This window comes from Tursiops truncatus, chromosome 19, assembly GCF_011762595.2.
Source record: "Tursiops truncatus isolate mTurTru1 chromosome 19, mTurTru1.mat.Y, whole genome shotgun sequence".
Lineage (NCBI taxonomy): Eukaryota > Metazoa > Chordata > Mammalia > Artiodactyla > Delphinidae > Tursiops > Tursiops truncatus.
Window position 1 is genome coordinate 12,486,109 of NC_047052.1, and position 12,579 is coordinate 12,498,687.

Consider the following 12,579-nt stretch of genomic DNA (forward strand, 5'->3'; position numbering starts at 1 on the left):
GATTTTTTGTTCTAATTCTGTGAAGAATGCCATTGGTAGTTTGACAGGGATTGCATTGAATCTGTAGATTGCTTTGGGCAGTATAGTCATTTTCACAATATTGATTCTTCCAATCCAAGAACATGGTACATTTCTCCATCTGTTTATGTCATCTTTGATTTCTTTCCTCAGTGTTTTATAGTTTTCTGAATACAAGTCTTTCACCTCCTTAGGCAGGTTTACTCCTAGGTATTTTATTCTTTTTGTTGAAATGGTAAATGGGAGTGTTTCTTTAATTTCTCTTCCTGATTTTCGTTGTTGGTGTATAGGAATGCCAGAGATTTCAGTGCATTAATTTTGTATACTGCAACCTTACCAAATTCATTGATTAATTCTAGTTTTCTGGTGGCAACTTTAGGATTTTCTATGTGTAGTATCATATCATCGGCAAAGAGTGACAGTTTTACTTCTTCTTTTCCAATTTGTATTCCTTTTATTTCTTTTTCTCTGACCGCTGTGGCTAGGACTTCCAAAACTATGTTGAATAAGAGTGGCGAGAGTGGACATCCTTGCCTTGTTCCTGATCCTAGTGGAAATGCTTTCCGTTTTTCACCATCGAGTATGATGCTTGCTGTGGGTTTGTCATATATGGCTTTTATTATGTTGAGGTAGGTTCCCACTATGCCCATTTTCTGGAGAGGTTTTATCATAAATGGGTGTTGAATTTTGTCCAAAGCTTTTTCTGCATCTATTGAGATGATCATATGGTTTTTATCCTTAACTTGTTAATGTGGTGTATCACACTGATTGATTTGCATACACTGAAGAATTCTTGCATCCCTGGGATAAATACCACTTGATCACGGTGTATGATCCTTTTAGTGTGCTGTTGGAATCTGTTGCTAGTATTTCGTTCAGGATTTTGCATCTCTGTTCATCAGTGATATTGGTCTATAATTTTCTTTTTTTGTGATATCTTTTTCTGGTTTAGGTTTCAGGGTGATGGTGGCTTTGTGGAATGAATATGGGAGTATTTCTCCCTCAGCAATATTTTGGAAGAGTTTGAGAAGGATTGGTGTTAGCACTTGTCTAAATGTTTGATAGAATTTGCCTGTGAAGCCATCTGGTCCTGGACTTTTGTTTGTTGGAAAATGTTTAATTACGGTTTCAATTTCATTACTTGTGATAGGTCTGTTTATATTTTCTAATTCTTCCTGGTTCGGTCTTGGAAAATTGTACCTTTACAAGAATTTGTCCATTTCTTTGTGGTTGTCCATTTTATTGGCATATAGTTGTTCGTAGTAGTCTCTTATAATCCTTTGTATTTCTGCAGTGTTGGTTGTGATTTCTACTTTTTCATTTCTAATTTTATTGATTTGCGTCCTCTCCCTTTTTTTCTTGATGAGTCTGGCTAAGGGCTTATCAATTTTGTTTATCTTCTCAAAGAACCAGCTTTTAGTTTATTGATCTTTGCTATTGATTTCTTCGTTTCTATTTCATTTATTTCTGCTCTGATCTTTATGATTTCTTTCCTTTTACTGACTTTGGGTTTTCTTGGTTCTTCTTTCTCTAGTTGTTTTAAGTGTAGGGTTAGATTGTTTATTTGAGATTTTTCTTGTTTCTTGAGGTGAGATTGAATTGCTATAAACTTCCCTCTTAGAACTGCTTTTGCTGCATCCCATAGGTTTTGGGTCATTGTGTTTTCATTGTCATTTGTTTCTATGTATTTTTTTTCTTCTTTGATTTCATCAGTGATTTCTTGGTTATTTAGTAGTGCACTGTTTAGCCTCCACGTATGTGTGTTTTTTACAGGTTTTTTTCCTGTAATTGATTTCCAGTTTCATAGTGTAGTGGTCAGAAAAGATGCTTGATACAATTTCAATTTTCTTAAATTTTCCGAGGCTTGATTTGTGACCCAAGATGTGATCTATCCTGGAGAATGTTCCGTGTGCATTTGAGAAAAAGTGTATTCTGCCACTTTGGGGTGGAATGTTAAATCTTTCTCATCTATTGTGTCATTTAAAGCTTGTGTTTCCTTATTTATTTTCTGTTTGGATGATCTGTCCATTGGTGTAAGTGGGGTGTTAAAGTCCCCTACTATTATTGTGTTGCTGTCGATTTCTCCTTTCATGGTTGTTAGCCTTTGCTTTATGTATTGAGGTGCTCCTCTGTTGGGTGCATAAACATTCATAATTGTTACCTCTTCTTCTTGGATTGATCCTTTGATCATTATGTAGTGTCCCTCCTTATCTCTTGCAACAGTCTTTATTTTAACGTCTCTTTTATCTGAGACGAGTATTGCTACTCCAGCTTTCTTTTGATTTCCATTTGCATGGAATATCTTTTTCCATCCCTTCACTTTCAGTCTGTATGTGTCCCTAGGTCTGAAGCGGGTCTCTTATAGACAGCAAATATATGAGTCTTGTTTTTGTATGTATTCAGCCAGTCTGTGTGTTTTGGTTGGGGCATTTAATCCATTTACATTCAAGGTTATTATCGATATGTATGTTCCTATTACCATTTTCTTAATTGTTTTGGGTTTGTTTTTGTGGGTCTTTTTCTTCTCTTGTGTTTCCCGCCTAGAGAAGTTTCTTTAGCATTTGCTGTAAAGCTGGTTTGGTGGTGCTGAATTCTCTTAGCTTTTGTTTGTCTGAAAAGCTTTTGACTTCTCTATTGAATCTGAATGAGATCCTTGCTGGGTAGAGCAATCTTAGTAGTAGGTTTTTCTCTTTCAGCACTTTAAGTATATCCTGCCACTCCCTTCTGGCCTGCAGAGCTTCCACTGAAACATCAGCTGATAACCTTATGGGGATTCCTTTGTATGTTATTTTTTGTTTTTCCCTTGCTGCTTTTAATATTTTTTCTTTGTATTTAGTTTTTGTTAGTTTGATATATATGTGTCTTGGTGTGTTTTTCCTAGGGTTAATCCTGTATGGGACTCTCTGTGCTTCCTGTACTTGGGTGACTATTTCCTTTCCCATGTTAGGGAAGTTTTCCACTATAATTTCTTCAAATATTTTCTCAGACCCTTTCTTTTTCTCTTCTTCTTCTGGGGCCCCTATAATTCGAATGTTGGTGCGTTTAGTGTTGTCCCTGAGGTCTCTGAGATTGTCTTCAGTTATTTTCATTCTTTTTTCTTTATTCTGCTCCTCGGCAGTTATTTCCACCATTTCGTCTTCCATCTCACTTATTCATTCTTCTGCCTTCATTATTCTGTTATTGATTCCTCCCAGTGTAGTTTTCATTTCAGTTATTGTGTTGTTCATCTCTGTTTGTCTGTTCTTTAGTTCCTCTAGATCTTTGTTAAACATTTCTTGTATTTTCTCAATTCGTGCTTCCATTCTATTTCTGAGATTCTGGATCATCTTTACTATCATTACTCTGAATTCTTTTTCAGGTAGATTTCCTCTTCATTTATTTGGCCTTCTAGGTTTTTACCTTGCTCCTTCATCTATGACATATTTTTTTGCAGTCTCATTTTTTTTTTTTTTTTTAATGAAGGGGATTGTGTTTCTGTTTTATGGGTTGTTTGGCCTGTGGCTTCCAACACTGGAGTTTGTAGGCTATTGGGTAGAGCTGGGTCTTGGTGCTGAGATGAGGAACTCTGTGAGACCTCACTCCAATGAATATTCACAGGAGTCTGAGGTTCTCTGTTTTGCAATGGTTTGGACTTGGAGCTCCCACCACAGGAGCTTCCCCCCCGACTCCGTGTTGGCAAATCAAGATCCCACAAGCCGCGTGGGGTGCCCCCACAAGAAACAAAGAGAGAACAATAACAAAGTAAAAAATAAAATTAGACTAGGAAACTAACAGATATGTTAGAAAGAATGTAAAAATAAAAATATAGATGAATCAACAACCACAGGTATGTCAGTACCATAATAGTAAAAAAGAGGAGGAGGGAAAAGAAAAAAAAAAAAAAAAAAAGGAGGGGGGAAAGGCCTTGGCTGTGGAGAGTGGGGCCTAAGAAAGGGCGAGGTTTGGGTGGTGGGTGGGGCCAATGCTCAGGACCTACAGGGCTGGAAAACCCTGGGGGCTGTGGGCGGTGGGGCTTAGGCTCCAGGAACAGAAGGGGCTCAGGTGTGCCCCCCACCCCTGGTCTCAGAGGGCAGGGCACCTCACCAGGGAGCCCAGCAGGCTTCCTGGGCTCAAGTGGGCAGGGCAATCGTCCTCCACTCCTCTCCTGCTCCTCCCAGAGGGCCCCTCCTGCCTGCCTCTCCTGATCCCCCTGGCCTCCCTCCTATGCTCCCAAGGACCCACGCAGCCTGGATGGGCCTTGGAGGGCAGGGGATCGGCCTGGGAGCTCAGCAGGCTCCCCATGCCCCAGTGGGCGGGGCAATCGCCCTCCACTCCTCTCCCGCCTGTCTTTCCTGATCTCCCTGGCCTCCCTTCTAAGCCCCCAGGACCCACACGGCCTGGAGGGGGCTTTGGATTGCAGGGGACCGGCTTGGGAGCTCAGCAGGCTCCCCGGGCCCCAGTGAGCAGGGCAATCGCCCTCCACTCCACTCCCGTGCCTCCCGGAGAGTCCCTACCACCTGCCTCTCCTGATCTCCCTGGCCTCAGGGGTGCTGATCTGGTCTGACCTCCAGTTCTCCTCCCCCCTCGGTCCCCCTACGTCCTACAGGTTCACTCTGGGGTTCCTCCTGTCTCCTTGGGGGTTAGTCCCCACCAGCAGCCGGCAGGCGCCCTAGTTGTGGGGAGATGCTAACTCCACGTCTTCCCACACCACCATCTTGACTCCTCCTTTTAGGTTTTAAGAGCACATCTAGCATCCAAATCTTGGTTTCTAAAAACTATTCCTGACTAAAAGGAACAGAACTCCTTGGAAAAGCAGTTGATTACTGATCTGGGCAGGGAAAAGACAAGATGAGCCTGGAGCATCTTATGGTACTACAATGTAAGACAGTGCTCATAAAAAGGTAAGGGCCAGTCTAAAGGGCAGACAAGCCTATATGATAGAGGCCCCCAGTGACCAAAGCTGGGATAATCTGAACAACAAAATAAATAATGATTGTATTAGATTATAACCTATGGAATAAAAAAAAAAATCCATGAGTCTATATTGGTAATGTACAAATGATTCAGTAAATAAATAAATGAAGCAGAAGGGATGGCTCTTCCTTAGAGAATAATTCTAACTAAATAATATCGAAGAAATAAGAGACATAGAAAATCACTGTTAGAACACCATGACAACAATGAAGGCAGGCAAGGTCCACCAATGGATGCTACAAATCATGAGTGAAAGTGAGGTGAAACAGGATATTTGCAGCCTTAAACTTTCTACCCTGGTATATTCATTAACTACAAAGAGAAAAAGAGTAACTTCACAGCGCAGAAACACCACAGACATGAACTAAACTCAATGATCCAGGCTATTGCCATCAGTAATAAGACATACTGACCCCTTACACTGCTGATATGATATATTGAGAAGGGAACAACACTTCTGTAGTATTCTTGCCAAAAATGCATGGCCTCCATCTACTCGTGAGAGAACATCAGACAACCCACACTGAGGAACGTTCAATACAGTAACTGATCCATACTCCTCAAAACGTCAAGGTCAGAAAGACAAGGAGAGACTGAAGAACTGTCACATATTGTAGGAGATGAAGGAGACAAGACAGCTAACACCCCCAGAAAACCAGAGGACATTAGCGGAAGAACGGGTGAAATCAAATTTGCAGTTTAGTAATGTACCAATTCTCTAATTGTATCAATTAGTATTTTAGTAATTAGTTTTGATAATTGTACTGTGGTTATGTATAATGTAAACATTAGTGAAAACTAAGTGAAGGGTATACAGAAACTTTCTGTACTATTTTTGCAGCTTTTCTGTAAGTCTAAAATTATTTCGAGGGACTTCCCTGGTGGTCCAGTGACTAAGACTTCGTGCTCCCAATGCAGGGGACCTGGGTTCGATCCCTGGTCAGGGAACTAGATCTCACATGCCGCAACTATGAGTTTGCCTCAACTATAGATCCCACATGCCACAACTAAGACCTGGTGCAGTCAAATAAATAAAATAAAATAAATAAATATTTTTAACAAAAATAAATAAATAAATGAAATTATTTTGAAATAAAAAGGTAAAAATAATTTGGATACTCACCCTTTATCCATTAATCATATGAAAATATCTTCCTCTTTGGGCACTCTGGTTGAGTTGATGTGTCTCCGAGCTGGAATGTTAGCTGTTCCTTCCAAAGGCCATTCCTTCTATTGCTCTGTCAGGTCGGCGGCCACAGGATGGGGAGGTAGACATTAGGATTAGTGGATCCCATGGTCATCTGCCCATTACTGCGCCCGCCTTTGCTAAAAAGTGGATCACTTGGCCTGAGGGGATGGTATGTGATATACCATGTCGGTGGGTCAAACACTGTGTGAGCCTTCAGGTGCTGGTGCTGGCTGAGGCCATGCAGGCAGGAGAGGCTACCCCATACGCGTAATATGTACTGCATTGATTTCAGTCAAGATAAATTGCTCCCTTTCCAGAGTGGAAAGGGTCTGACGTGGTCAACTTGTTACCAAGTGGCTGGCTGGTCTCCCTGAGGAATGGTGCCATGTGGCAGATTCAGTGTCGCTGTAGGGTGAACACTCAGCAGTGGCAGTAGCTAGGTCAGCCTTAGTGAGTGCGTGTCTATGCTGGTGGACCTGTTACTAGCCTCTCGCCTACTGCCATTGTGCCAGCGCTGGGGGGGTCTTTCACAGCGGCTGGCCGATGACTGCTGGCTGAATCACGCTGTTTACTTGGTTTAGTCTCTTCCATGGTAGATGCTCTCTGGTGGGCGTTAACATATGATACGTGTGCTATAAAGACCTCACTTTGTGTCTGGTCCTCAAGATCCATCTATGTGCCGCTTCTCCAAACCTCCTTGACCCTGATGTTCCAATCTCCTCATAGGCCCCTGACCAACCAGCCAAGCCATTCACCACTGCCCATGGGCCCATATATATTTTTCTATTGGACCCCTTTTCTTTCTACAAAAGGGGATGACTAGGTGCATGACCTGGAGCTCTGCCAATCGGGAGGATCTCAGGGTTACTCCCAAGTGGGGCTGTAGTACAACAGTCCATGTTCAGCTCAAACCCTCATATTGAGCCAATCCATTCACGAATCAAGCTTGAACTTTTTCCTCCTCCATCAGCTGGTCATAAGAGTTCCCCCATACGGCTGTAGGTGTGAGCTGAGGGAAAGGTACTGGCCAAGCAATGGTGGGTGACATGGGGGTCTGGGCCACCTACTCATGCAGCTGACTTTGCCCTCCGGCCCTGCTTGTGCCCAATTTTCTTGCTCCCCTTTTTGTTTTGGACCTGCCTGACTTTATGACTTGGTGGGTCTGATAGAAGACAGGTCATGACAGCCAGCTCTGGCCACATGATCACTCAATGGTACCTTGTGGTCACACTCACCATCTTAACCAGGACCCAGTAGTAGGCCAGGGCAGTTTTTTTGTATAGTGTGTAGGTCTCTGTTGCAGATGTCATGACCCTGCTCCAGAACCTTAGGAATCTCTATCATGGCTCTTCTTTTTAGGGTTTCCCACAAAACTCTACCTGGCATCTCTCCTCCATCCATAGATACCTCTAGTACCAACAGCTACATGTGGCTAACGGCTACCATATTGGAAAGCACAGATACAGAACATTGCTATCAGTTCAGCAAGTGTATTAGACAGTACCACATCTAGATGTAACAGTTTACAAGAAGTACAGAATCTCACAAGGATACAATCATCCAAAAACAGAATGCGGAAAATTCTACAGAACAAGTGACCCAGTTTCTTTTACAAATAAATGTCATGGAAGAATGGGGGAGAGGGAAACTGTTCTAGATTAAGACGCTTATGAGACACATTAACCAAATACATTCTGTGGACTTTCCCTGGATCTTGATTTGAACTAATCAACTGTAAAAGAGATGATTTTTGAGATAAGCCAGTTAAGCAACACACTGAGAATGGAAATGTGGGCTCATTCAAATGTGGTTGGGGAGAAGGACCCAAGTAGGAGTTTGTATTCCTGGTTTGACTGGGAAGAAAAACAAAGCCAGAAATAGCTTTATCTCAGTAATGTTAGCAACACGCTTCTTCAAATTTGCTGTGGGAGGAAAACAGAGCTTGGAATACTTTCAAGAGCAGCAGCCACCTCACTCCCCTCGATCCTGGGATATGCCCAGTGGGAGAGTGGAGACAAAGGGATGCGACAGTCTTTTCCTTGGCTGATCTGGCAAACTGCTGCTCATCCTTAGCACTCCTCTTCCAGGAAGTCTTCCTGGCTTGCCTTACTGCCCTACCCCCATCCTAACCCCCAAGAGCCTCCCTGTGCTTTCCTCCTCATAGCCCCGATCAAGGCCTACTCTAACTGTGACACTGGAGCTGGGACTTGCAGGGTGAGAAAAATCAAGGGTGTGTCCCAAGCCCCTGAGCCTTGCTGGAGCTCTGGGTATTCGGACCACAAGAAGCCACTGCATAGTCTTAAGCCAGGAAGTGGCGGCTGTTCTGTTTCCCTTTGTGCTCAGTAAGCCTCACCTCTCCTTTAAGAAGTACTGACTCAGCAAGGGCTGGCAGGGCCACCTTAAGGCCGTGCCACCTTAAGCAGCCCTGCCCCCAGCACAACCAATAGGCTGGGGTGGTCACCGGCTGTTGCCCAGCTATGGCCAGCCTGCTCCGGGCTGCAACTTGGGGGATATTCCCCTGGAGGGGCTACTGCTCCAGGGGGACTCAGGTAGGTGGGAGGAGAGGAGCCCCTTAGAGGGTGGGGGGCCCCTGATGCCGAGTTCCGGCCAGACTCTGTGCTGCCCCAGCACCAGGAGACCTTGAGCAGAGGCTCGCTGGGCTCACCCCAGGTCAAATGTGGGTGTTCAGTGCGCTGGGCCGAAGCCCTCACAGCTGCCATGAGTGGGGCTGGGGGGTGTCAACTGAAAGATTTGTGGACTCTAGGGCACCCCTTTGAGGGCCCGGAATACACACACATTTTGAAAGAATGCCTGGGAGGCAAGGAGCTGGGTTCTAGGCCAGGCCCTGTCCTGGACTTGCTGGCTTCTTTTCCTCATCTGTAAAATGGGAAGAAATCCCCAGAAGGGCTCCAAGAGCCCTACGAGCCCCCGGCCGAAGCGGGGTAGGGGTGTGGGTGCCTCTGTTCACAGGCAATGGAACCCCCACTCCCACCCCTCCCACTGGCCAGGTGGCCCCAGGTATCTTTGAGTGACCCTGCCAATGTGTTTCTCCCCTGCAGGGTGAACTCAGCGAGGGCTTTGTGGAGGCTTTGAAGGCAGTTGTGGGGAGCCCCCATGTGACTACTGCTGCTGTGGTCCGGGAGCAGCACGGGCACGATGAGTCAATGCACAAGTGGGCTCCGCCACTCCCCTGCATCAGAACCCCTGGCTGGGAGTGAGGGTCCTGGGTTATCTTCTGCCCCTCAACCCCCGCCATCTGTTTTTGGGTGATCTGGCATCCTCCACCTCTCCTCTATGCCCCCAGAAGGGTGTTCTCTGCCCCTCGCCCACTGTGCAGCCTCAGGCCCTGCCATATCTTCAAACTTGAGCAGGACCAGAGGGTACCACACACCCCTACATTGCTGAGGGTCTGGTTCCAGGTGCCAACCTCCGGACGCCGTGGTGTGGCCCCAGAATGTGGAGCAGGTCAGCCGGCTGGCAGCCCTGTGCTATGGCCAAGGCGTGCCCATCATCCCATTCGGCTCGGGCACCGGGCTTGAGGGTGGAGTCTGTGCCGTGCAGGTATGTATGGTGGGTGGACAACTCCCCTGGCCAGGCTCTAGTCCCACCACACTTGTCACACCGGCAGCTGCCTCCTCCACCACACCAGCCTGGCTGGCCAGGTCCAGCCCTCCTTACCTGCCATCCCGGGGCTCTGGTCTGGCTGCTGGGAGGTCGGCCTCGAGCTGGGGTCCTGGGGGCTGTGTCCTGGCGAAAGATCTAGGTCAGTAACCGCTTGAACGCCCTCCGCCAGGGCGGCGTCTGTGTCAACCTGACCCACATGGATCGAATCCTGGAGCTGAATCCGGAAGACTTCTCTGTGGTGGTGGAGCCCGGCGTCACCCGCAAAGCCCTCAACTCCCACCTGCGCGACAGCGGCCTCTGGTTCCCTGTGGGTAGGCTGGGGCTCCAGGACTTTCCTGGGCCTGGAGGGCTCCCTGGTGGCAGGGGTGTTTCTGGGGCTTGGCGGGACCCCTCTGCCCACGGGCACCCGCCCCAGGCTTCCTTCTGCCTGCCCTCTGCCCTCCAGACCCAGGTGCAGACGCCTCTCTCTGCGGCATGGTGGCCACCGGCGCCTCGGGCACCAACGCTGTGCGCTACGGCACTATGCGCGACAACGTGCTGAACCTGGAGGTGGTGCTGCCGGGAGGGCGGCTGCTTCACACCGCGGGCCCGGGACGTCACTTCCGGTGAGCGCCCTCTACCGGCGGCGACGGGGGCCTCCTGGAGAGGCGGGTCATGAAACTGCCCTGTGGGCCAAAGCTGGTGGTCCGGAGGCCTATTTGGGCTGTGCCAGGAAACGGCTGCCTGGGTGGCAGTCTGCACAGAGGCGGGTGAGCCCAGACCTCAGGCTCAGCTCCCCACCTGGCTTCTGGCCACAAATCCGTCGTCACGTGGCCTGGGCACTCACCTACCTCATGTCCCCGGGGACCCAGGAAGAGCGCAGCTGGCTACAACCTCACCGGGCTGTTTGTGGGCTCCGAGGGGACGCTGGGCCTCATCACGGCCGCCACACTGCGCCTGCACCCTGTCCCTGAGGCCACGGTGGCTGCCACCTGTGCCTTCCCCAGCGTCCAGGCGGCCGTGGACAGCACCGTACACATCCTCCAGGCCGCAGTGCCCGTGGCCCGCATTGGTGAGCCTGGGATTGGGCCGTCCAGGTGGGCTCCCCTTTGAAGGCCACGCGTCACCTCACGTGGCTTCTCCTTGGTCCCAGAGTTCCTGGATGACGTCATGATGGATGCCTGCAACAGGCATAGCAAGCTGAACTGCTGCGTGGCGCCCACGCTCTTCCTCGAGTTCCACGGCTCCGAGCAGGCGCTGGCAGAGCAGGTGCAGCGCACAGGTGTGCTGGGGTGCTGTGGGCGGGGCGGGGCGGGGCCTGGGCTGCCCCAGAGTAGGGCCTGGTGTCAACCCCCCGCCCCCCGACAGAGGAGATCATCCGGCACAACGGAGGCTCTCACTTCTCCTGGGCCAAGGAGGCGGAGGACCGCAGCCGGCTCTGGGCAGCGCGGCACAACGCCTGGTACGCTGCCCTGGCGCTGCGGCCGGGCTGCAAGGTGAGCGGGCTGGGGTGGACACGGGAGCCTTTCCTCAGGCTACTGCCCTATTGTCCAGGGCAGCAGGCAGAGGCCCCGGCAGGCAGGACTGCCAAATCCTCGGGAGGGAGCCCCTGCCCCGAGCCAGGCCCTGGGTGCAGGGACCAAGGAGGGGCAGTGTGGACACAGAAGGCAGGCTTCCTGGAGGAAGAGGTGGTGAAGCGGAAGGGGAGGCTGGGCTCCAGGTGCTGGGGGGCCTGCACGGTAGCGGGGGGTGGGGAGCAGGATGAGAGCCCTGGGAGCCTAGCCGGGCCAGTCGCCTTGTTGCACAGGGAAACTGAGGCTTAGAGACAGCAGGCACGTTCATGTGAGAGGCCGAGCACCCCGAGCCCATTCGTACCCTTGACCCCTTACCTCCCGGGCAGGCTGGGTGAGGGAGGGAAGCTCACCGGCCTGCCCCGACTCAGGGCTATTCCACCGACGTGTGTGTGCCCATCTCCCGGCTGCCGGAGATCCTGGTGCAGACCAAGGAGGACCTGCAGGCCTCGGGACTCACAGGTTCTGCCTGCCCCATGCGGGGCGCGGTGGGAGGGTGGGGGCGGGGCTGGGGCAGCAGCTGTGTCCTCTGGGCCCCCAGGAACCATAGTTGGGCACGTGGGTGACGGCAATTTCCACTGCATCCTGGTGGTAGACCCGGAGGACCACGAGGAGCTCCTCAGGGTCAAGGCCTTTGCAGAGCAGCTGGTCAGGTAAGGGCAAAGCGGGAAGCAGGGTGGGGGAGAGCTGAGGGAAGTGGGAGGGGCACCCGCTGAGGACCTCTTCTCGCTGCTTCCCAGGCGAGCACTGGCACTCCGTGGCACGTGCACAGGGGAACATGGCATCGGCCTGGGCAAGCGGCAGCTGCTGCAGGAGGAGGTGGGCACGGTGGGCATTGAGACCATGCGGCAGCTCAAGGCCATGCTGGACCCCCGAGGCCTCATGAACCCAGGCAAGGTGCTGTGAGGGGCTCGGAGCACCTGGCCCACAAGCCCCCAGAGAGTGGCACCTCCCGTTCCAGAACCTGTTTTCCTGCCATGGAACAGCTCTGCCTTTGCCTGGACCCTGCAGGGGTCTTCGCCAGCCCGCTAGCCCTTTCATCCCAGCCGAGGCCAGAGAGAGGAGGGAGAAGCCTGGTCGGCCGTCTTCTCCCTGGCCCTCTTGCTGGCCTCCGGAGCCTTTGGTCCAGTAAATGGCTCAGGGTCATTCCCGGTGCAGCTGCTTCCTCTCTGCTCGCTTACGCATCCTGTAAGGTGGTGTGGGTCAGTCACCCCAAAAACTAGGACGACCCCCCTCCAGCTCCCC

The 12,579-nt window shown here is 50.0% G+C and overlaps 2 protein-coding genes across 2 annotated transcripts in view; one reads left to right on the plus strand and one right to left on the minus strand.

Annotated features, from left to right (window-relative positions):
* The window catches only part of ZFP1 (ZFP1 zinc finger protein), a 66,555-nt gene extending 55,868 nt beyond the window's left edge, over window positions 1-10,687 (minus strand). Inside the window, exons 1-2 of the mRNA XM_033843922.2 lie at window positions 9,839-10,687; window positions 6,095-6,209 (exon numbers count right to left, since the gene is read on the minus strand). The gene's annotated coding sequence lies outside the window, so the exon portion shown is untranslated. The remainder of the gene's footprint in view (window positions 1-6,094; window positions 6,210-9,838) is intronic.
* LDHD (lactate dehydrogenase D) lies at window positions 8,482-12,242 on the plus strand. Its single transcript, XM_073796803.1, has 11 exons — window positions 8,482-8,709; window positions 9,220-9,332; window positions 9,580-9,721; window positions 9,954-10,095; window positions 10,230-10,389; window positions 10,636-10,835; window positions 10,917-11,045; window positions 11,132-11,259; window positions 11,706-11,796; window positions 11,876-11,987; window positions 12,075-12,242. The coding sequence occupies exons 1-11, from the start codon at window positions 8,638-8,640 to the stop codon at window positions 12,238-12,240; spliced, it is 1,455 nt and encodes a 484-aa protein (XP_073652904.1). The 5' UTR covers window positions 8,482-8,637; the 3' UTR covers window positions 12,241-12,242.
* The last annotated feature ends 337 nt before the right edge of the window (window positions 12,243-12,579 follow it).